Source organism: Eleginops maclovinus, chromosome 4 (assembly GCF_036324505.1).
Source record: "Eleginops maclovinus isolate JMC-PN-2008 ecotype Puerto Natales chromosome 4, JC_Emac_rtc_rv5, whole genome shotgun sequence".
NCBI lineage: Eukaryota > Metazoa > Chordata > Actinopteri > Perciformes > Eleginopidae > Eleginops > Eleginops maclovinus.
The window spans coordinates 26,874,194-26,898,603 of NC_086352.1; the positions used below are offsets into that span (position 1 = coordinate 26,874,194).

The 24,410-nt window shown below is 39.4% G+C and overlaps 1 protein-coding gene across 1 annotated transcript in view; it reads right to left on the reverse strand.

Annotated features, from left to right (window-relative positions):
- LOC134863739 (protein kinase C-binding protein NELL1-like) overlaps positions 1-24,410 on the reverse strand; it is a 210,527-nt gene that overhangs the window by 177,908 nt on the left and 8,209 nt on the right. The window contains exon 3 of the mRNA XM_063882394.1: positions 3,811-3,961. Coding sequence (XP_063738464.1) covers positions 3,811-3,961 — 151 coding nt within the window. The remainder of the gene's footprint in view (positions 1-3,810; positions 3,962-24,410) is intronic.

Here is a 24,410-nt window from a genome sequence, read left to right on the forward strand (position 1 = left end):
AAGTGCTTAAAGACGGATATGTCGATTGACAAAAGGGCACACCGATAGAGGACCTAGCTGAGCATCTGAGTTGTCTAAGTACTCAGGTGCATTGGAATGCTGGGCTTTGAGTTAGTTCATCACAGAGTGACTGCCACTTGCTGACAATGAGAGTGTTACTTGGCTCAAGAAAACTGCTGGCTAGGCAGAAACAGGCTCCTTTTGTTCTATTCAGCCTAGTGGCGCAGCCTTCCTTCCCATTCCCCAGTGCTGGGCACAAGAAGAAAAAATAGATTTCTTTTGCTTTTGCAGCGGGTACCCAGAAATGCCTGCATTCAAAAGACGTTTTCACTTTGAGGATGAGGAGAGCGGAGGACGAGAGGAGGGAGGAGAGGAGGATATTATCATATTGAAGAAGCAGAGCTGGCAGAGGAGGTGGGAGGGAAGAGAAGGACGGTTTGATTGTGCTAAGAGAAAGATGAAGAAGTAAAAAGAGACACAGAAGGAATGTATGATTGGATTTGGCCGAGTGGTGGAGCTAGCTATCTGTTAGCTGGGTGAATGGGAGGCCTGTGTTATAATGGGAAAGAATGGGCAGTGGTAGAGGGCTCTAATAGGGCCTTCAGAGAGGATACAGAGGTTCAGTACAAATCCTCGGTCACAATGGAGCACAGGTCTGCACTGAGCCAGACAAGGCTCTGTCCATCTCGACAAATTTAATTACCCTCGCAGTGTGGCAGCAACAGCTTGTCTCAAAATATCCTCAGCCTGCTGCTTCTTGGCTTCTAGGCTACATTTGCATCACAGAATCTGCTTAATCAACAATATACAATGTGTGAAGGAAAAGGATGACCTTAAAAAACAAGGAACTGAAAAGAAGTTTATTTTGTCATAAGTAGGAAGTAGATGTCTGAATACTCAGTCTGTTTCAACTGTATACATGTTATTCAGTTAGCCAACATTAAAGCATTTTCTTTTTACCCCTATGGTGTCTGTCCAGGTATTGGATGAGATCGATAAGATGTCTTTATCTGTGTCTGTTTTTAGAAAGCATTTAGAGCAACACTTGTTAAGCAAATACTGTATGAGAGAGATTAAATATCCAAAATGTCTGTGGACTTCTACACGTTTACTTTACTCTGAAATGCTTTTTTATTACTTCCTTCTATAATGTGTCTGTGTTTAATGTATCTATTTATACATCTAGACTGATGAAATAAATCTAATAATACATTTAGTTTGATTTTGAGGATGTTTGGTTAATGTTGGGTTTGTTTGTTTCTGTATAATACATAAACTGTGTGAAATTCTAGATGGATTGATATATGTAATGTACTTGTGTAATGTCTGGCCCCTTATTCTCTAGCCTCCTATAGCTTATCGGGCTATCCAATTTCACAAGTCTCCATTATGTCTTATGATTGTACTTCTATTTGTGTTAGAACTTGTGAATTACTAAACAAATGAAATAATAATGAGGTAATTGGATCAGAATTACCTCATATTACCTTTTTTGAGATATCATGCGTTTTTTTATGTGAGGGTTGGAGGACTTATTGCTCATAATACAGTAGAGGCTCGGTTTTAGTATGGCTGAGTGCCTCTAATGCAACATTTGCTTAGTCAGAGCACTCCTCCGAGCTACAAGCTGCATGATGCATGTCATTGCGCCTGAAGGAAAAGGACCATACAGCACACAGTAATCCGGATCCATTAAGCTTCGCTGTTGTTTGGCCAGCCTGCTGTGTGGCAATTATGCCATCATGAGAAAGAAAGGGAGAGGTAGACTAACAGAGAGATAGAGAGAGGGAAAAGGGACTCAAAAAAGGAACTCTCAGGGTCACCTCAAAAGAACAGGGGGGAGCCAACACATTACATTTCAAGTGTGGATCAGAGAGTTAGTGTTTGTGAACAGGCATGCACATATCGGGTGGGATTCTTTACTTGCATAAAAGTACCAATAGAACTAATAAAATAAAAGTATGCTTCAAAACTTGACTACAGAAAAAGCGTGCATCGTCTGCAAAATGTACTTGGAAGTATTGAGCGAGTAAGAACAGTCATTGTCAGTGATATGTTTCTGTATTGAAACCTGAACTGTTAGACTCTTGGATAGTTTATGTACAAAATATAATATGCTATATTAAAGATGTTGTTATTTATTGATATTGTTGGCGACAGAAGCTGGGGCTGTAGGGACCTGGCTTGGGAAGGATCCTCTGTTCTCGTCCCGATCTGACCAAAATAATAGAGTGTGTGGACTGCTAGCTGAGAGGTGCCATTTCACCTCCTGAGCACTGCTGAGGTGCCCTTGAGCAAGGCGCCAAACCCTTAACTGCTCCCTGGCGCCAGACAATCTGGCAGCCAGTTCGCTCTGTCATTTCTCCTAACAGAAAAATGCATGTATGTGTTTATGTATTCAGGCCTACTGTATGTAGGTCCTGTCCTGCGCTTGTGTGTGTATTGTACTGTGTGTCACAGCTGAATTTCCCCTTGGGGATAAAAGAAAGGTTCGTCTACTTCTGCTGCTGCTTCTACTGTGTGTAAGAAGGGGATAAACAAAGGGTCCTCTTCTTCTTAATCGCTTGCTTTAAAAAATGTTTCATACATCGGACCTCTGTTAATTCAGTCTTCACAAAAAAGGTTTAGTGTTGTAGGTACGTATTTGAAGTAATTTAGCAAAAAGCTGCTTTTGTTAGAGGGACAAAAAGCATTTTTTCAGTGCAGTGTAACCAGTTGTTATGCTATATTTTAGAGGACTATAGTTTCCTCCACTTCTCTCACCTTCAGTCTTCACTCTCCCAAAGTGTTTCATTTTGCTTTTAGAAAACACACACAAATATATATACATATACAGCCGTGGAAAAATTATGAGACCACTTCACCATTATCATTTTCTCTTGTTTTATTATTATAGGTATGTCTTTGAGAGACAGAATTTTTTTTTTTAAATGTATTTATTGTATTCTATAAACTACTGACAATTGTTCAGTGTTGAAATTCAACAAACACTGGAATGGCTGCCATACATGTACAGATAAAGACTTACAAAACATTTGGAGTGGTCTCCATTTTTTCGGGAGCTGATATATACATACACACACTCCATTGTATGCCCGCATGTTATACAGAACTGAAGGCTTTTAGATTCAGAAGAGTGGAGGAAAATCAATGTGGCCTGCCCTTTAAAAACAATTCACAGTTGTATAGTTTCTCAGGGGGCTGTTGGTGATCAGGCTGCTGCCATTCACTGATGTCCTGCGGCCATCACATTCTGCGGCACACTTCAACCCATTGCAACAAATTCAATAAGATTCCTCGAAACAGCCAAGACAAGATTACCAATGTCCTGAAGAAAATACATGTTTACCGATTACAGTATATTGGTAGCTCATCCCAGCTCAGTTACAAATCCATATATTCTAGTTCTAGTTATCAGTGTAACAGCCATATTGAGAAGCTGTATGTCTGTTTATGCAGCATTCTACGATAAAGTTCAGCATTATCAGCATGCTTGGTATTGCCGAGTACTTCACACACATCTTAAAGTCGAAATACAAGGAAGGTTATCTCTCTGCCCCGAGCATACAGCAGGAACCGCTCCATTATTCCACCCATAGACTCGCCCTCCCACAACACGCTGACTTACACAGGCGTGGAGTAATCTCACACTGATCTTTACTTTCCTACATCTCATCAACAGCCATCTGCAAACAGCTATGATTGAAATGAGAATTTCATTTGAAATTTGAGCGCTTGGTAACCTGTGGCAGTACAGTTGTGCAGAAAAGGAGCTGCAGGCCAAAATGAAGAGGATTACGGACGGATTACCTGTGTTCTGACTCGTGGATGGAGAAAATGACTCCTGACGTGGAGGACTTCTGCTGGATGGAGGCCAAGAAGGTAAACTCAGTTTTCCTCTTGAACAGCTGCACCACTTTCTCTGTGATGTGTGCAGGGGCATGAACTGCTCTCCCAACATCTGAAGGAATAAAGTAGAGAAGGAAGTTAATCAGGAGCTTGTGTAAATTCTTTTCACAGGCGATGTGCTGTGTGCCTCCGTCTTTTGCACTTGCCAAAAGTGGGGGCATCATATTAAGCTATCTAATCACACATGGCGAAACAACTTTACGCTTTGAAAATATATCTCATCTACGGTTCTGGCAGTTATCCCTGGCAGTATGTTTGAAAAGAAAAATCATCTGTTGATGCCAACAAAACTACACCAAACGGATGCATGTAAGTTGATATTTAGTAAACTTTTTCAAAAACATGTGTGCTTTTTTTAATCCTTAACTTAACTTTCCTCTAGAGAATTTACACTTGTTAAATCCAGCTTCTGGGAAGAGCTCTGGCCCAATGTTTTGAAGTTTCTTGTGAAATGATACTACCAGTTTAAGCCAATTTTAATCTTAAATAAATAACTTGTTTATGGTCACTTTATACTCAAAATTGCAGAGTTATGAAAATGTTATAGAAATTTGCTACGACATACACAGTCAGACAATAGAAGCGGTTGGACAAACAGTTTAGCGTAGATTTTGCTAATAAGGCCTCATTGCTATTTTTAAATATGGTAGGTAAAAGTTGAGCATGTCATTGTCTGCCTTCAGAGTCTCTCAAAAAGAAGCCTTGTTTTTTCGCACTTAAGGAATTATTTCTAGCAACATTTCAGTATTCTTAAATCTTATTACTGAAATTTGTCAGTATTGATATATTTTCATTTCCGATAGGAGTCGTGGACAATTCAACAGTGTGTTTGACAACACTTAATTTTTAAAGCAGTGATAATAAAGATGAATAAAACGATAACAGTTTACTGTCAGTCTATGTGACCCTGCATCAACATAAATAGAAATTCCCCATCTTCATGTAAATTAGAATTCCAGTGATGTTTGTGAATCAGCAATAATAATTGCATGGAGGGGTCACTAGTTTGATTAGCAAACAGCCTGTTGAAAAAGATGGATGATAGATTATGTAGATGAGTGTTGGAATTGAAGTAGTTGATGATTCAAAGAGGTTAGCAGCACATATGTGCCAAGAAAATCTCAGTGCCAAGAAATCTGTAAAATGCAGCATTGGCTAGGAAGAATGGGGGCTTTGTTTGTTTTTTCTTCAAGTGTCCTATGTAATGTATTTCATCGAGCGCTAGATGAGTCTTAATATTGATTTTCTTCTATCCAGAGACAGTGGTTTTCATTTATGTCAACTTGCAATGAGAACAAACATGCAGACTCGTAAAACATTTGTTGATGACACCAGAGTTTACGGTTTTAAAAAGTATTACTGTGTTAAATGACAGACCAACAACTGGCAACTCACTCACAAAAGATCAGAAAACATTAATGCCGGTGGTTAGATGTTTGCATAGCTCATGCAAGCTGCATATCAGTACACAATGATTTAATGCTGAATTGTAAATTACTGAAACCAGTGGCTGCCAGGAAGACTAAAAAAACATGGTTTGCTTCGGGACTTGTAGCAGTATGGCTATAGGATGTGCAAAACACAGGAAACAATTAAATATCACTTGTTAAGCACATTTGTTCCATCAAACAGAAAACACTCGACTGTCTTTAGGATGTTTTAATGAATAAAGTTCTCACTGCATTTTGTGTGCATGTGACCGAGTTTGTTGGGGAGGAAACCTGAGGAATGTGTAGCAACAGTAACCATGTGACTAAGCCACAAACACGGAGAACAGATTCAAACAATGAGATGCTTCCCAATCCAAGCTGTACATGCTAGACAGTCCAGTGGAGAGGAGCCCATGGCTGTCTCAGAGCAGGGCTTTTAAAACTCCCCGGGGTGAGAGCGGCCCGCCTGCCTTCTCACTCAGACTCCACAGCCCTGTCGATGGGAGTGCCACTCCCACCCCCCATTTCCCCCAGCTCTCTGCCATGCTCATTTCATGACCAAAGTATGTCAATAGATCATCTCCTTTCAATCTGAGATACTGAACCTGTTTTCGTGTTTATGTTCATCTGACCTACAAGAGGAAAAGGAGCTGTGTTGTGCCTTGAAAGTCAACACATTGCTTCCTAGTTAATTTCAGACTCATAGACTGTACTTGAGATATGGAAATATATTGATGTACATTTCAAGGGGCTTTTCCTTAATAATGCCTATGTTGAATACAGTATACCTAACATTATTAAATTCAACCCACATAACAAATATTATTGTATACCAAGTTTTTGCGCTACACCAATATAAGAATTATCCCATGGAAACCAAAATGTAAAATCCCAGACAGGACAGTAATGATGATTGATTGATTAGGAGCATAACTAAACCCTAAATGTCTCCACCAGACAGCCATCTCATAAACAAACCTATTTACAGTGACAGGAGGAAACAGGTAAGGGAGGAACGCTGATCTCCCAGCAGGCCAGATGAAACTCAGTGTAGAAGGTGGCGGCTGGCTGTCAGCCCCTCCCTCTACATTTTACAGCTCATCTCTTTGATCAGGAGCCCGGTGGTTCCTCCCCCAACTTGGCTTAGTCTTACAGATGGCCTCTTTACACTGGCAGTGAGGAAGAGTAGCTCAGCCATGGTCCGGAGAGACTTCCCTCGCCAAAGACACAGCCCGTAGAGTCTGTGAGGACTTCTGTCTGGCCTGATATGGAAACCCGTGTCACAGCCAGATAAGCACATTGCAGTTCTACCCTCAAGTTTTTGTCAAGGGCACAAAGTAGATCAGGGCAGAGTTTTCGAGGAGGCCAGTGTCCAGCAGGCCGGCAGCTGGCAAGAAAAATCCATTGCTCTCTAGCCCAATTAGAGGAACATTACTGTTCATCTCTGCCTGCTGCTATGTATGTTTATGTTGTCTGCTTTAATAGATGGGTGTTAATTAGGGTTAAGTCTTCTTGCAAAGATATACATGTCTCAACTGCTGCTTCTGTCTGCATATGAAGACCATACACGATGCTACGTGCCTATTTCATTACATGATACGTTGCAATGAGGCCAATGTAGTTTCAGTGCCAGCCATCCTGCGCTGCAGAGGGAAAGACTTGATTTCTTAAGAAAGGTGCACATGTTTATGTGCTAATGGACTACAGAACTTTCAATCAGTGAATTAAAAGTGTGTTGCTCCTTGATATTTAACAGATTCAACCAAAAGGACAAAAATGATTAGTAATACATCTTTTTCCCTTGGTTAATGTTGATTTAATAAAGCAGTTGCCTGTTGAAAGTCAGATTTTCCTGCACAGTTTGGTAAGGCAAGGCAAAGCAAGTTTATTTATATAGCACCTTTCAGCACACGGCAATTCAAAGTGCTTTACAAAACAAAATAGACAACATTGAAAAGCAAATGCAGCAGAAACACATTATAAAGATGGCATTAAAAACAGCCATTAAGAAGCAAAGATAGTGAGATAAACACAACAGGTATAAAATACATGAATGAAAACCACACTGCGGTGTGACATATGAAGCAGCGGTAAAAAGATACATTTTCAGTCTGGTTTTAAAAATAGCAAGAGTTTTACCCGACCTGCAGGATTCTGGGAGTTTATTCCAGACAGTGGGTGCATTAAAGCTAAACGCTGCTTCTTCTTGTTTAGTTTTGACTCTTGGGACAGAAAGCTGACCCATCCCAGAAGAACTGAGACCCCTGGATGGTTGATCATTTAGCAGGAGATCGTTAATATATTTTGGGCCTAATCCATGTGATGCTTTAAAATCCAGCAGCAGTATTTTAAAATCAATTCTTTGACAGACAGGAAGCCAGTGTAAAGACTTCAGAACTGGACTGATGTGATCCACTCTCTTAGTGTTAGTGAGGACTCGAGCAGCAGCATTCTGAATCAGCTGCAGCTTTCTAATGGATTTCTTATTGAGACCTGTAAAGACACCTTTACAGTAGCCCAGTCTACTGAAGATGAAAGCATAGACTAGTTTTTTGTCATTACTCTTTTAATCCTAGATATGTTCTTCGGGTGATAGTAGGCTGACTTAGTAATTGCTGTATTTTCACTGTTGAAGTTCAGATCTGAGTCCATCACTACACCTAGATTTCTTGCCTTATTTGTTGTATTGAGCTTTAACGACTGAAGGTCGGCGCTGACTTTTATTCTTTCCTCCTTTGATCCAAAAACCATAAACTCTGTTTTGTCTTTGTTTAATTGGAGAAAGTTCTTACTATGGTATGGAAGGGCTGGGAGCTAATAGGTAATGTTAAATCAGTTTATTAATCTTATCATTTAAGATCCAGACATTCAACATATTTTGTGAGGTGAACTATCCATAGATAGTGAACTAAACCAGAGTAAACACTAATTAAAGCAAGTCCACATTAAAACTGAACCTGTTGACTGCCTTGAACTTTTGTTCAGCTTGTTAAGTGTTTGTACGTTCTGATCCAGTCGTTGTTGACTAAAATCCTTCATACTGTTAGAGTAGTAATACATGAACAACATTTAAAAGTTTCAAGTAGAGTTGTTCCTTAAAACTTGATAAAAACTCAATTAATTACTTTTCTGGCAGACAAAAACAACACAGAAAGGCGGATTTGCAGTATTAGAGGCAACCAAATGAAACAAATGGTTACCTTGATTGAGATCACAAATGTCTCTATGCTTAAAAATTGTCCAGCAGTGGCTCAGTCAGTAGGGGCTTGGACTGGGAATCGTAGGGTCCCCGAACAGACTTGAAAAAATATGGAAAATGGACTGCTACTTGGAGAGGTCCCAGTTCACCTCCTAGGCCCTGCTGTGGTGCCCTTGAGCAAGGCACCGGACACCTCCAATCCCCCCTCCCCATTGCTCCCTGGGCGCTGCACAATAGCTGCCCACTGCTCCTAGTACTAGGATGGGTTCAATGCAGAGGACCAATTTCACTGTGTGTGCTCTGCTGTGTGCATGTATGTGACTAATAAAGAGGGTTTCATCCTCCGATTCACTAAATGCTTGAAACATTTAGTATAATCTAAACAACTCAAGAAAATATATAACCTAGACTTTGAATATTTAGAATTCAAATGACCTGTGGATCAGTACATGTTGACCTTAAGTTGGACAAAGGGAACAGCACATGCACTGATTGTATTGCAGGTAAACAAACACACTATCCATACTCAGGCTCCAGATCAAAGAGTGTCTCTGTGCACTATAAGGTACTGCCAATCTCAGTTGGACTCATGTCCCCCCCAACGGCAACACATTTAATATCACTGGCACATGCTCAGAGGCTTTTTGGGTATAAAATGGAGCAACATTAAAAAAAGAACAAAGGCGGAAATATACATCAAAGTTTTCTCGCATCGGTTGCAGTCAATTAACTAAACCCTCAATGATGGACTGATATCACAAAAACGCTGTTCCCTTAGGCGTCAAAACCCCTCCAGCTCTGTAATTCCTTTGACAGAGAAGATGCTGCTGACAGATCCATCAACTCACCCACTTTCCAAGCAGGAGGGCCTTTTCAGCTTCAGCTGCCTTCACATGACAAGGACCTACAGTAAGACGATTGTATGGTCGAAGTTTGTGTTGACTCTTCACTCAAATTTAACCGGAGTCGGTCGCGAACCATGCAGGAAATTTAGTTTAATCACCCAATATTGTTTTTTTAAGTCGCAATTATCATAACAAATATATGATTATGTGTCGCCTTTTCATGCCAACATACAGTATAAAGAAAACATATTTCAAAATATCCTCAGGCACAATTACTTTGTCTACATAGATAATGAAAAGCACATAACTCAAATAACCAACTGGAGTCCAACCGGCTACTTCCAGTCACAAGCTTCCCGGGATCTTTCATCTCTATTATCCCAAATGCAATAGTGCATACATTGCAGGACGATGGAGCACCCCACGACAGCCGGCAACATTAATTTTCATTTATTTTAGGGGGAAATAAGTGATTTTTTTTAGTGTTAAGAGTTTATAACCGCAAAATCTGTAGGTAGATGTTTCCTACTTGCTAACTGTGTCTCTGATTAACAATTGATGAATGATGTTCGTTCAAAAAGAAAGCCTCAAATTAAACTATTTCTGCAAGATACACACATAAATATATATAAATCTCAATATGCAATGATATATTCACATTACGTATTGGCAAACTCTCCCTAAAGATAGTATTTACCACTGCTGTTACCGGTGGCAGTTTTGCCAGAAAACCTCTTCCTGCTTCAGTATTCCATGTGGTCAGCATTTTTGTTCTGATTTATATGAAAGATGAACATTAATTCGCTACTGCTTCAGGACTCAGTCATTGTATAATCCAGTTATTCCTTTGGGAAATTGGGGCGAAAGCCTGTGCCATGAAACCATGACATTAATGATAAAAAATATGGCATTGGAGAATCCTTCCCCTCTTTTTTTTTGTATTAATCTTTTGAATTGTCTCCGTAAGCTTACAAAGTATTTCTAAATGGGAAAAAATTGCCACGCCCTGGGTAGAAATGTCCCACTTATATTCTCACAAATCACGTGCGGCAGTAATTGCATTCATGCATGGTTACTAGGCAACTCAGAAATAATATATTAAGCAAACAATATATATGCCGTTTGCCTAGCATATTTTGAGCCTTCATCGTCCATTTGTTCTGATCCAGCAAGAGGGAAGGCCCCATAATTTCACTTCCACCCCTGCAGTCATCTGAACATCCACACATGAAGCTAGCCAGCCAGTCATCCGTCCAGAACACAGCAGACTGTCCCTGAGGAGCTAGCCTGCTTTTAGCTGCTGAGGGCGGGTCTGCAGTGAGGAGTAAAAAGCAGAGACTGGACTGCAGAGCATGGGCTTGGCTGCAACTAAAGATAAAAAGGACTGAGGCATCACTATAGACGGGAAACAAACGTTCAGGTAATGTTCAGAACAAAAAAACATGTCAATAGCAACTACTGATGGCACTTCACAGTGACTACAGCCAAAGAGGGGAGCATATTTTCTATCAAAAGCTAAATGCAAAGAGCAACAAACTAAGAAATGCAGCAGCAGAGATGCTAACAGAAGTTTACAAAGAAATAACAGAACAAAGAATCTCCAAGGAAAGTGGAAATTAATATGGAAAAGAAACTGGCAAAAGCCACAGAAAGTGAACAGCGTGCGTACAAAAAAACAAAGGAGGAAGAGAGTTTGATGCACGTGAAAGGAGACTGGGAGTGCATGTCAGGCAGCCGAGCTCTCAGCAGCAAGCCTCTGCTAAGATGACTTGGCTTGCATTTGAAGAACTCCTCAGCTGCTGAAAAATTCATAAATGTGAATGGATAAAACATTGATGATACAGTACAACTTTTCCTTCCTTTTACAAGTACATAAGCTGGTTGTAACCACAAAAAAACTCTGTAAGTTCCATCTTTTCGGTTATTGGTATGATGTAATGTCCCATAATAATGAGACCGGACGCTGATATCCTCAGAAGCATGTTCACTTCTCGAGCTGACGATGCTCTATCGCAGGCCATCATACTGAGTGCACTTTGATTACAGTAAATAAGGATAAAACTTGAAGAAATAAAGCTCATCCATCTGTGGGAGAGGCTTGGATGTCACTAACAGCTATAATGCAGAGCCGTGATGCACAATGCAGCCAGAGGAAGATTAGATATAGGTTAGAGAAATGAACTTCCTCTTTGATTTCCTTCAGGGCCATGAATATTTGGATGTCCATTGTTCAACTGTGTGCAGTTATGTGTGCATATGTCTGTCATTTGAAATATGACCTTTGTATGTAAGGGAAAATGTCAACATTTAGGAAAATGCATTCACTGCTTTCTTTACCACCATGCTTTAAGAAGATTGATGGATTGATGAAGTATACTGTAAGGAAACAGCTAACCTGGCATCAGAGGGGAAAACTCTGCATCCCAGAAGCAATCATACTTACATACTGGGTTTTGTTTTGTTTGACCTATACAGTAACAGAGAAAATAAAATTGGCAATTTAAAGTTTCAGGTAAAATATGGAAGTATTTATTGCATGAACTGTTGTTTGTAGGAAGAGAGTTTTCATCCAACACATTTTCTACTTCTAAAGCGTCTACCACAAAGGAAACATGTCTGCATGATAACATTAGTCTTTGACATATCATTAATATGTTTCCCATTATAGTCCATAAGGAGGAGAACATGAAAATAAATTGACCTTGGTTCATTATAAGGAATGCAGTTTTGTGTATGGGGACATAACATAAAGAAGAAGACAGGGTTGAACAATCTAGGCCACAGGTTCTGCTACAATGATTTGCAGTAAACTGTGTAAATCTACACAGCATGTCGGAAAAGCCACACTTTGATATTTATTTTCTACTTGTTGCGTGTAACCATGGAAACACAGTTGTTATTTCTGAGATAGCCTGGAGTAAAGTAGGTCAGTCTGCATGTCTCTCTCTATGTCACATCTAAACTATAAATCTAGAGAAAGAACAGTTCTGAAAATGTAACCATAGTGTATAACATCAACTGTGTCATTTTTCTAACTCAAAGATGGCAACAAGTAAAACTCAATAATAATTCCAATAAATTCCAACTGGTGCCTTACAGACACACTGCTATATTCATGAATTAAAAAAGAAAAGATGTACAAAATTATTCAGATTTATTTCTGAGATTATGCTGCACAGCTATACAGTCCCTGAGGGCACTAATCTATTTCCATACTGTGTGAGGATTTGAGTGTGTGTGTGTGTGTGTGTGTGTGTGTGTGTGTGTGTGTGTGTGTGTGTGTGTGTGTGTGTGTGTGTGTGTGTGTGTGTGTGTGTGTGTGTGTTTTGTTAACAACTCTCCAGGATGAGATCCTATCCATAATCTGCTCCACCCCCACAGCTCTACACAGTCCTCCTCTGCTGTGGGCAGGTTTTTTACACCACAGCTGGCTGTCTGTGCTTCAAACCGCTCACACGGTACACACACACACATACTGTATATAAAGTACACAGACCCTCACTGGGGAAATAGGTGGAATTGAGATGTGGGCTAATTTAGTGGAGCGCTGAGTGCTTTGAGGTGCCATATCAGTATCTGTCAGGCCTCCGGTAGGCCCACTGCTGGGATCGTGGCTCATTCTGAGGGACCGAGCCACCGTACAGCTGGGGCCCCTGCAGAGATCTCAAACAGAGAGAGTCCCCCCCGTCACAACTCAGCCAAGCTTAATTACGTCCTCACTCTCCGCCTATCGCTGCACCTGACAAACAGGATACGAAAATGGGACGGCATCTTCAGCAGTGCTTATACAGCTATTTATCTAAATTACCCATGCTCTGCATACCTAAAAAAAAAAAAGATGTCTGGATAAGGATAACGGCGTCCGTTAGCACTGTTCTCCTTATATTTGTGATAAATCATCCCGGCAGAGCTTCAAACAACTATGTTGTTAAATGTCGAATAAAGCAACAAACGAGCAAATAACCCCATCATCACGCAGTCATGTTTTTTGAGGGGTTCTTTTAATCATCCTCTCACAGTGACAAGCTGACAGTCACAGCTACAGAGTTAACCCTGCATGAGCCCTGCTGCATTCCTTTCTCCTTTTAAAAGAAAGAGAGGAGGGAAAAACGATGGCAGCGGAGCAAATAAGGGGTGCAGCGTGGGCAGCATGCAGAGCAGAGCAGGGAGATACTATCATGACAGGACATGCAGGGAGAGATAATACAGCCAAAGGTCATCCAAGGACGCCTTGGATCTTTCCCAGAAAACACAGCCCAGTGGCTCCACACCCAACACCTGCAACAACCATTTATAACATGTTACAAATGCATGTGAGCACACAATGCTACAGAGCATTTGAAAAAATCCCACAAATAATTACTGTTGTTTACAATATGTAAATTAGGGATTAATCAAAGGATGCTGTGAAACTACAGTAATGCTTTTCTACCAAGTCAATGCCAAACAGTGTTCGGTAGAATAGTAACTCGGTAAGCCTGTTTACTATTGGTTAAGAGGGCTGCAGAAACAGATTCGTGATTGAGAGCTGCAGGCTCACAACGCAGAGCTGCAGGCTCGGAGAAAAGAAAAGAAAAAGACAGGAGAGCGCGCAGGCCGGAGCCACAGAAGGTAACTTTCTCTCTCGGTCTGCTGGTTGAACCCTGAGAAGTTGAGAGACTCGTGGCAGAGTGTCAAAGATATGCAGCCTCTGTCCTCTGTGGAATCACTGACTTTTAGAAATCTTGTCAGCCAAATCCCCGTTAACACACCAATGACAAGGTGAGCTAACGTTGCCATAGAGACTCGTTCATATACAGTAGGTTACAGGGCCGTGCAGAGGCTCCACTAACATGTTATTAATAACACACAGAGATGTCATGTTACCGGTATCACATATTATTCAGCACACTTAAATGGAGCATGAGTTTAATTTCTAGCTCTTTTCCTAATGTTCAGCATGTACTGCCAGAGAGATATATTGCTTTAATTAACGAGCTGAAATAAACTACATTTTAGCATTTAGAGCTCTACTTTTGCTGTTATTTTGGTGAAAGTAACTCAAAGTAACGTGAAAGTAGTGTAACACATTACAGTTCAGAGACAGTAATACTGTTATGTAACTTCTTACTTTAAAAAGACAGTAATATGTACTGTATTGCATTTTGGATGTAACTTGCCCAACACTGATGCCAAACTAAAACATGAGATGGTACTGGTTTTTCTACATTACCATAGTTATCAGAACTAGGGGGCTCACCCTATTGTGTCTATTATAAAGCCAAATTGGGAAGAACAAACGCGTGTGGAAATCGACACGAGGAACATTAATTATTAACGTTAGCTGTCAGCTTATTAGCTGTAAGCAGCCAGTCCTGCTTTGGTAAATAAAAGGGGTTACATAACACTTGAAAAAGTAATCGTATTACATTATGAGGCGTTTTAGTAAAAATGACTATTCGACAAAAGTAAACTATAACACTGAGGTTCTGAAAGGTAATCTTTTTAAATATTAGTATGTATAATGTTGAACGAAAAGCTTTTCATAATAAAAGTAGATAGGCACATGAGCCATTTGAACTTCTTAATAAAAAAAAATCCAGACACTTATTTAATGTAGATTGGATTTTTTAATGTATTTTTACTTTTATAACGAGTGACATAGAATTTAATTGATCACTTTCTGAAGAATCAGAAAGGGTTGACTTTAACTGGAATATGAGATATGTAGAACGTGGTTTCTTCATCAGTCTTTTTTCATTATACTATGTTGATAAAGTTATTGTTGAGAAAACTCATTTAACAAAGTGAAACTCCGCATTGAAATCTCCTTTTTTAATATGGTCTGGTACTGAAGTCAGAGCATCTTAGGAACATCATCGTGCAGCCCTACTAGCAGCTGTGTCATTTACTGAAAACATAACAGGCCTGCCAGTGAGCAAACACAAAAATACTTATTTAAAAAAAGAAAAGAAATGGCAAGGAAAACAACTCAAACAGTCCCCTCCCTCTCTTATCTGAGCAAGAGGGGCATCAAATCAAAAAAGCAAAACCAGAAAGGAGGCAACTCATCAAACACAGGGGAGTGGAAATGCAAACTAGCTGCTGCGTGTGTAACAATATCTCTATGGGTACTCTCAACATGTGTCGGAGACAGATTATTCGCACGGGAGAGGAAGCTACCGGGTTTAGTGACTCCGACTGTGTTGAGGTTGATTATGAAGTCAGAAACGATGAATTATTAAAACAAATGGCGCTCCAGATGTTTCCCCTGTTGTCGTGACAAACGCTATCCTCTCTCAAGCATGGAGATGCGAACTGAGCATAAAACAAGCTTGAAAAATCTCCATGGCCTTCGTCCCTCTTGTGTATGTGACAGTGAGGCAGTGTGGCGCGGTTTCCTCTCTCAGGGGATACTGTCACACTGACACATTAGCAGCCCTAAGTTATCTTGCATTTTAAAGTTAAAGCTTGTGCGTTAATACACAGCTGGTATGAGGCTGACAGGTACTACATATCCTGCCCATAGTACAGTTATATTGATATATTTTATTAGGATCCATTCAGGCAGGTTTAATGTTCTGGAGGAGGGTGGGTGGTAACACTCCGTTCTAGTGCTTATAATAGCTAGATATGACAGCACGATTTAAAATAAGAAAAGCAATTGCAATTATTTAGACTAATATTGCCATTTCATTATGATATGTATTATAGTGTAATCATTTTAACATCCTTTTTTTTCATAAAAAAACATATTAAAATGATTAGGCTTTTAACCGACTGAAGAAAACCTGGTTAAACATTTTTAACTCAAAGTCAGTTGCTGAGAGAAATGTCAAATAATTGTATGATCCAGTTTTTTAACTGTCATAATTTCATACATGTTTTCTACCTCTTTATCGTGCTTATTTTAACTTATCATGTATTTGGCCCTGGAAGTACATGCATTCCCTTTTCATCTCTTCCACAAATGTAAAGTTGAGTTAAGTAAAAGTGATCAGGGATTTTTATTACAAAATTGAGGGACCTTTACATGAGAATTGTATCCATCATTGTTATTGAATTATTCTAGTTTATTTATTGATCATTTATTTTAATAGTTGCAAATAGAAAAAACTCTCTAACTGTAAAAGCTGAACTGAGAAGAAGACTGTTTCATGTTGAGGTGCTTGCGTCTATAGTTTCCCAAAAGAAAGCATCCATGATTAGCTGAATGTGTTACTACTTAGTCACTTTCTTTCAAATCTCCAAGGGCAAATACAGGCCATCAACTGCACTGAAAAATACTAGATATTTCAGACTGTGGAAAAATCCAGTTCTTACACTAAGAGCGAAATGCAGCATATGGTATTTTTCCATGAGATGTTAAAAATCATGATTAGGGCCTGTGATGCCTTTTAGGGTAGAAGGATACCAGAGATCTCAGAGGACTCTCCTATTAACGTCAAAACATGCTACCACCTCAGAGAGAACCCATTTGCTCGTTTGTTGAAGGGGATGAGCTGCAGTGGTTATAATGAATTTGAAGAATGTCATTTATATGCTTTAGAGTAAAAAAAACAAAAAGGCTCACATTCTGTGACATGACACACCCTAAATGTTTGACATTTTAAATCAGTTATTGAATAGGCATATATCCCTAACATATTCATAAGTATTGGCTCTTGAGGAGTAAACAACAAGCCAAATTAATTTGGCGACAGGACTGAACAAGCCTCCTGTTTCCATCAAAGCACATCTCACTTTTCAGCTCGCTGTCTTGCCTCAGAGACACCAATGGAAGACATGAAAAGCTTCCAGTCAAGAAGAGCAGCAGTATCTCTAACTGTGTTTTGCTATGCCTCTTGATCCTCTAACCCTGACTAAAACAAAATGACGGCTCGCCTTGTGATGCAGTCAGCGTTCACATTTATTTTTATTTTTTTTAATCCAGCTTTTTCCTGTTTGCTATTTCCAAGTATATTCATGCAGGCACAGTGCAGTATCCAGGCTGCTGAAAACAGCCACATGATGTTGGTTCTGAACAGCTAATACACTTTCAGACCTTCTTTCACATAACAAGTAACAAGAAACACTTTGAGCTAAACAAATGTAGCACAGGGAGACTAAAAGCACTCAGCAGTAAAATGCATCATCCGTCCAGATGCCATCTCAACCAAGAGTCCAACACTGTTTCACATGAGACTAGTCACTGTGCCAAAATGTATCATCCATCCAATCTGATTAAATCCACAGTAGGATTCAGTTTTCATAATTTCAGCTATGTTCCAGAATGAAAGCAAGGTTCTTACTGCTGTTTTGAAATAGAGTTTAGTTGAAAGAGAATATGTTGAATGAAATTGAATACATTTTAGAATGAAACCACCTTCCTTCTTGGAAATGATGAATGCTTCTTGGTATATTGCGGAAATTAGAGGATACTGAGTTATCCAAGATTTACAGATGTTCATATATGGCCACAAATAACATCATAACTAGCTTCTTTTTATACACTCAGCTTGACTCGGGACATTCAGGTTTGTTCAGCATTTGTCTTGCAAATAGTTTCCAAGAAAATGACACACAAGCGCAAGACTGCTCACCAAACTAGGCAGAAACCCCAAATGTCCAGACCATAGTCACAATAGTAGAAGCTAAATGGTTGACAGCAGCTCATCAGAGGAAGTAAACCTGCTGAGTGAAGACTTTTAGCAGCTGCTAAGTGGACGGAGTACAAAGTGCTGGCAGGGGTGAGGGAGGCACTAACATTCTTATTGAAAGGGCCAGTAGAGGAAGTTGTTGACAGAAATGGAAGATGACATCGATAACTTTGATTTCCTTGGTGTTTAATCGCAGGTAAATTATAATTGTTGTGTTCTGTTGTCTTGGTGTCAACATATTGAGCAGGTTCTGCCATGTTACACTGCCGTGTTTTAACAGCAGCCCAGAACAGACAAACCATATGTGGCTCTTCTGCAGGGTTTTTTTAATTGAGCTATAGTATTACAACTACAAATAAAAATAGTTGAATTAATTATTTTAACCAAAACAAACAAATACGTGAAGAATGATAGAGATGCCAGGAGCTAAGGAACAGGAATTAGTGTCAATTCAGGGATATTTTTATAGATCAGTATCAGGTTAAATGAAACACATCCATTTTTATTCTTTTCCATACTTTTTCTGATCACCTCAGGTTAGTAGTGCTGCAGTGCTGCGCTTCTTTACTGGTAAATGGACTGTACTTATATTGCACTTTATCAGGTCTTTACGACCCCTCAAAGCGTTGTACATACTACTTGTCATCATTCACCCTTTCACAACTCATTCATACAGAGCAGTGTCACTTGCTCTAGGGAAGCTAGCATTCATACACATGAGTTGGGCATCGGGATCAACTCAGGGTTAAGTATCTTGCCCAAGGATACATCGACATGTTGACTGCACAGGCTGGGATTGAACCAACAACCATCTGGTTGAAAGACGGCCGTACTCCCTCGCCCTTTAATAGCCTTAAGTGTGAGCATGCTGCTGCATATCCAAGTGAAAGTTATAGTGTGTGAATTTGAAAATGTATTTGGTCACACTGGTGTCAAAAGTTCAGACAAGATTGGCAAAATACTCAGATTTGCTAACCCCAGACACACACACAAAATAATCCTACATCTCCCCTCTATCTGTCTTGAAGATCAGAGCAGAAAGCAATGAGGTAGCAGCCTCTTCAGAGCTTTGTTCATGACATTTGAAACAGAAGTATTGTATTTATCTATGTTTAGCAAGTATATGGCAGTTGGATTATGCAGCAGGAGGGTTTGGAGAAATGTCAATGTATATATTTATCCTCTGCTGGGAAAACTGTATATTGTAACTGCCATGAATAAAGGTGTTCTGTATACTAAAGGAGCAAACTATACAGAAGAAGACATTGGGACCTGAATCTTATGGAATAACATTGCTTTCCTGAAAAATCTAAAGGTGTTTTCTTATAAGGCTTGTTAATATAGCCTTTTTCACAGTAGTTGTAAACACAGTTGGATGAGGTTTTGTGTTAATAAGGTACCAAAAAGAACGCCTTATTACGACTTGTTTTATGGAGCTAAAGACCGGATAGGAGCCATAACAGGATAGGATTAACAACTTTGTTTTACAAATAAAGGAAAATTATCTTCTGGGATACGTACAATTCTAACAATGGTTTTATCATTAAATGAAAGAGATCCTAAACAAAAACCCGAACCTATGTTGTGTGTGTAATAAATAGGCTTTATACTAGAAGAAGTACGTTTTTTGGGCTATTAGAATGTTGGTTTTAGGAAATGCTTAAAGCTTTTATCTAGCAATCATCAAAATAAAATGTCAAACATGAGACGATAGTGATCTTAATGCAAAGGTTTTCGAAATCTGATACTGCGACCCGCCCTAGGAGACATTACCTACAAGAACTCGTGTTTTTTTCAGGGCAATAGTTTCCCTATTTTCTTTTAATTGCATGATCCCATCCATTATAAACAGCAATGGAAACATACACATATCGATTCAAGCACATTTAGACAGTTACCTCCATGGAATCTGAAGAGCAAGATTCGGCATTAGTCTTAGAACCAGCTAATGGCTATCAAATCCACACCAGTCAACCTCATTGTGAACGAAATGAGGACAAGTGTGAGTGTGTTTGAAGCTGTGGTTTCATAACACCTCGCAGTGGCAAAACTGTTCAGCCCCCAGAGGCATGTGAAGTTTCATTTGCACTTAAAACGTGAAAATCTGTCAGATTGGTCTAGCAAGGTGTTCACATTGCAACAGCAAAATATCAGTGTTTGCTCCAGCATGTTACAGGCTTAGTGTGAATTTAAAGGTTTTATGGGACTCCTTATGCCTTAAAGCTGCCACAGCTGCATTCCCTGTTGCGGTGGATTAACAGCAGCGTGCAATATGATAGTGTCAGTGTCGTCTTAGTAACCAGCTAGTTGGTTTCGACATTTAATCCATGAAGTACCGTGACCAAACTGTTGGAGATTAGCCCAGTGCTGCTTAAACCTATACTTTCCATCAGTATCTTTACTAGAGAACAGATTAACAGCGTTTTGTTTTTTAAGTGGCTATAGATAAATTATCAAGAACATTCTTTTTTTTTTGCATTTCAATAATCAATTGGTTATTGCACAGCTCTTGTGTGACTTGTTAGCTGCAAAAATATTGATCAGATTAAACAATGGATTAACTCAAGGAAAATTATTATATTATATATATATATATATACTGTATATATATATATATATTATATATATATATAATGTAATTTCTTTGAGATGTCTTTTGAGTATATATACTCAAAAGACATCTCAAAGAAAGTGGTTACTTTCATGGTAAAATATCATTTATTAGAAATATGGGCGGCAAGAATATGAGGTGAAAGCAGAACATATTGAAGTTAAAGTTGCTTGTTAATAACAAGTGTATTATATATAATAACTTATTAGCTTTAAGTACTCCAAACAGGATAAACTCCAATTCCATTCCAGAATAGGTTATAAAGCCACCGGAGTGAAAGTCAATGCAATAATACTGTGACTGTGATAGCATCAACAAAAAGACAATGGCTCCAGGCGGGACAAAGCAGGGCTAATTATATCAGGATACTGATGGAGATATAGGGAGGTGCCGATGGCTCATTCTTGCACCTTCCACAAACAGTTTGAGGCAGCAATAAATAGACAGAGTTTAATTGCTCCTCTCTGAGGTTACTGTGCCAGTGTTCCATGCATGCAGCAGAGGTTTTAAAGATCAGCATTTCTTACTGTAGATGATATTTTTGTGTATGACAATGAGACAGACTTTAAATGTGAATGTATGATAATGTCGATTTCAACTATTTTCCAGACAGACAATTCTGAACTTGTTTATAAGAGCACAAAGCAGCACAGTTTGCTGCTGTCTAGCTCATAAAAATAGAATAGAGGGATAAAAAGGAGCCAGCATTACAGCCTCCCTCTGTGCAGTGAACTCTGTAGGGAGTTGCAATATGTGCTGTTATTATTAAAGCTGTAACTATTTGCTATTTATGTGTAAAGAATTTGTGTGTGCTGCACACCAGGACTCAGACTTGAAAATGTAGCATACCCACATCTTGCAGGCATTAGATGTGATCTTAAAACAGTGTCCATTAACAGAGCGTGAAGCTCTTCGACAGATGTTCTTTATGCCAAGTCCAATAGAAAATCATACTCTTTACCCTCATTAGAGCTGTGTACTGGCAAAAATATGGAAATAAATTATGTTTTATAATACAGGGATTACCATTTGATATATTGTAATACTTTAAGCGAGGCAGTGCATTTCTTATGTTAGGAAATGTTCATGTTTCTTTGGGTTTGAACAATGATGCTTTTCGGGGTTTCTCTTACCTGGAGTGTGTTGTATAGGTTTTTGTGCAGGTAAATGCTTCTCTCCCACAAATTCCCCCCCGCCTGAAACGCCTCGATTGTAGTTCTTTGTTACTTTGGCGCTAAAGAGATATCAATACATAACGGTCCTATTGGCTAGTGCTCGAACACTTGTGATAGGCTAAGGGATGGGACATCTCGAAGTGGTTGACCAATCACAACAGAGCACCAATCACAACAGAGCCGGCCAGCTAACCAATCAGAGAAAGACTGGGTTCTGGTTTCAGACAGAGGGTGCACATTCAAGCATGTAAACACAGAGTTTAAAAAAGGGCCCCTTTAAAGAACACACCATCCTTGTGTTATTTCCTGTCTCAGTTTAAGTTATTACGTTGGAGTGGAAGAGTGAAATATCTCATTACAACACTGCTATCTAGTTTTTTGGGGGATTTAAAGACAACACAAAATTACCCACTGTATGCCGACAATGTTATTGCCATAGACAAATCAAGCAGTAATGTACCACAAAACATTATATCAGGTTCATTTCTTACACCCCTACAGACCATGAATATTGGCACCAAATTGCATGATTGTCCATACCATCCATACCATCCTTCTAAAAGTTGTTGAGACGATTCAGTCTATTTGATTGACTGCCATTTCTAGAGATGTATGTAGGAATTGAACACTTCAGACTTAAGTTTCCAAAAGACTGGCGACACACCGACTGCACCAATTTTCTCTACAAACACAAACATATAGCCTCAGAACTATTTCAAAGAGCCATACAAATCGTAACCAAACGGCTTCAAAAAAACCTCAGCAGATGGTATGGAGAATTTCACCGCTTGGTACCGAAAACTGCAGAAGTCAGCTTTACTGCAGGGCATCTATGCCAAAAAATAGATCATTTGCAGTAAATCCCCTCTATTGATCCTGGTCCCAGGAGACTGTGATACTCTGGACCATTTATACAGATTTTAAGTGAGGGTGTGCCCGATGAGATCATGTTTTCCACATCCCACTGAAGGCACTTGTGTTTGGCCATTGTTCCTCTACACTGCCTTTAATTTGACAGCAGGGGGGCAATAGAGACATGTCTGTCCCTTTAAAAGATATCGCCCTCATGTACGATGAATAATTCAGATGGAATAATTCTGCAGAGTTTCCTCTGAGGTAGGACCAGTGTCTCGTCTCCTCCAGCAGTAGGACAGCCAGGAAGCTCATACATAAAAGATGAAAGGTTTGATAGCCTCCATTGGATTCAGCTGCGGGGACCGTGCGCTGTAGACTTAAGAGTCGTAGCCGGGCTTAGCTTGCAGCTTGTGAACTGCCTACAGCCTCTCGGGCCTGCCTGCAGGAGGCTCTCTGTGTAATATCTGTGACATATGCAACCTAACTCTGCTCTGCAGTCAGAGGGGGAGGTATAAATAGCAACAAAATGGATGCAGGAGAGAACGAGACCAAACAGTTTATAGCTATTTCCCTCCACACCTGCAGAAGTTGGTGATGCAAACAGAATACTTGTTTTGGTAACATTGCTATATCTGTGTTTTCAAGATTTTTAAGTGATATCATCTGTTCAACACCTGTCAAATGTTTTTGGAGCATCTGCAATTGCGAGCTAAATTTTAATCTTTAATGGTCCATTTGCATTTTCCATTTCACTACATGCAGCCTAGTCTCCACCATGAGAGAGCACACAAATCTGCCTGACACAAACATGATACACTTCGCCACAGCACATAAAAGATTGCAATATTTCGACTAAAATATAGATTTATCGTCCTGTGTCGTAAACCTTCCTGCTTACCCCAAGGGCAAATCCGCAATACTAAAAAGATATAAAAGACAAAATATTGTTATTTTAAGAGTCTTATCTTTTGATTAGCTGTCAAGAAACTCTTATCTACAGTATGGAGAGACCAATAAAACTAGCAATCATTTAAATCATGAACTCCGGCACTATGGGAGAGTCAATGGATTCAACCCCTGTTGCTAACAAGGTGGGTTCACATTGATTTGTACACAGTAGCTCTGGTTGACAAGAAATCTGTGGGCAGGAGATTTGATGGAGATTAAAAACACCACAACATATTTTAAACTGATAGTGGAATACAATTCAAATAGTAGCATAAAAGATGCAACAAAATAATATAGAGCTACAAGGATGCCATCCCTGCAACAGTTAATGTGTTTATCATTTGGATTCCAGTTTGATTCGCAAAATATCATATCCACAAAACAACACAGCAGAAGTGTAATGCAGGCCAGGGTAAGCCATTTAGGGGCAAAAATAACTCAACTGTAAGTCCAACCAACATCAGAACTACTAACCTTTCTAGAGCATTTGATCACTGTTGAGTAGAAATCACCAAAACGCTCATGAATTAACCATAAAGAGTGAGTTTTTAGGGCGGGCTCACACCTAAATATCTGGTCGATATATTGTTTAAATTTAAGATCTGGATGAGTTTGCCTTTTTCTTATCAATGAAATAACAAAAATATCTCAATACTGACCTATTTGTGTATGTTCCACATATTAGGAATCAAAAGCTGGGAGAAATATTTCAAATTTGCCCAACAGCTCTACATGGAAAGGTTGAGAAAAGCACAACTTTATGTAAATGAACTCAAACGCAATGTGAGATAAGTAAAAGCACTATTACAGTAAAGATACA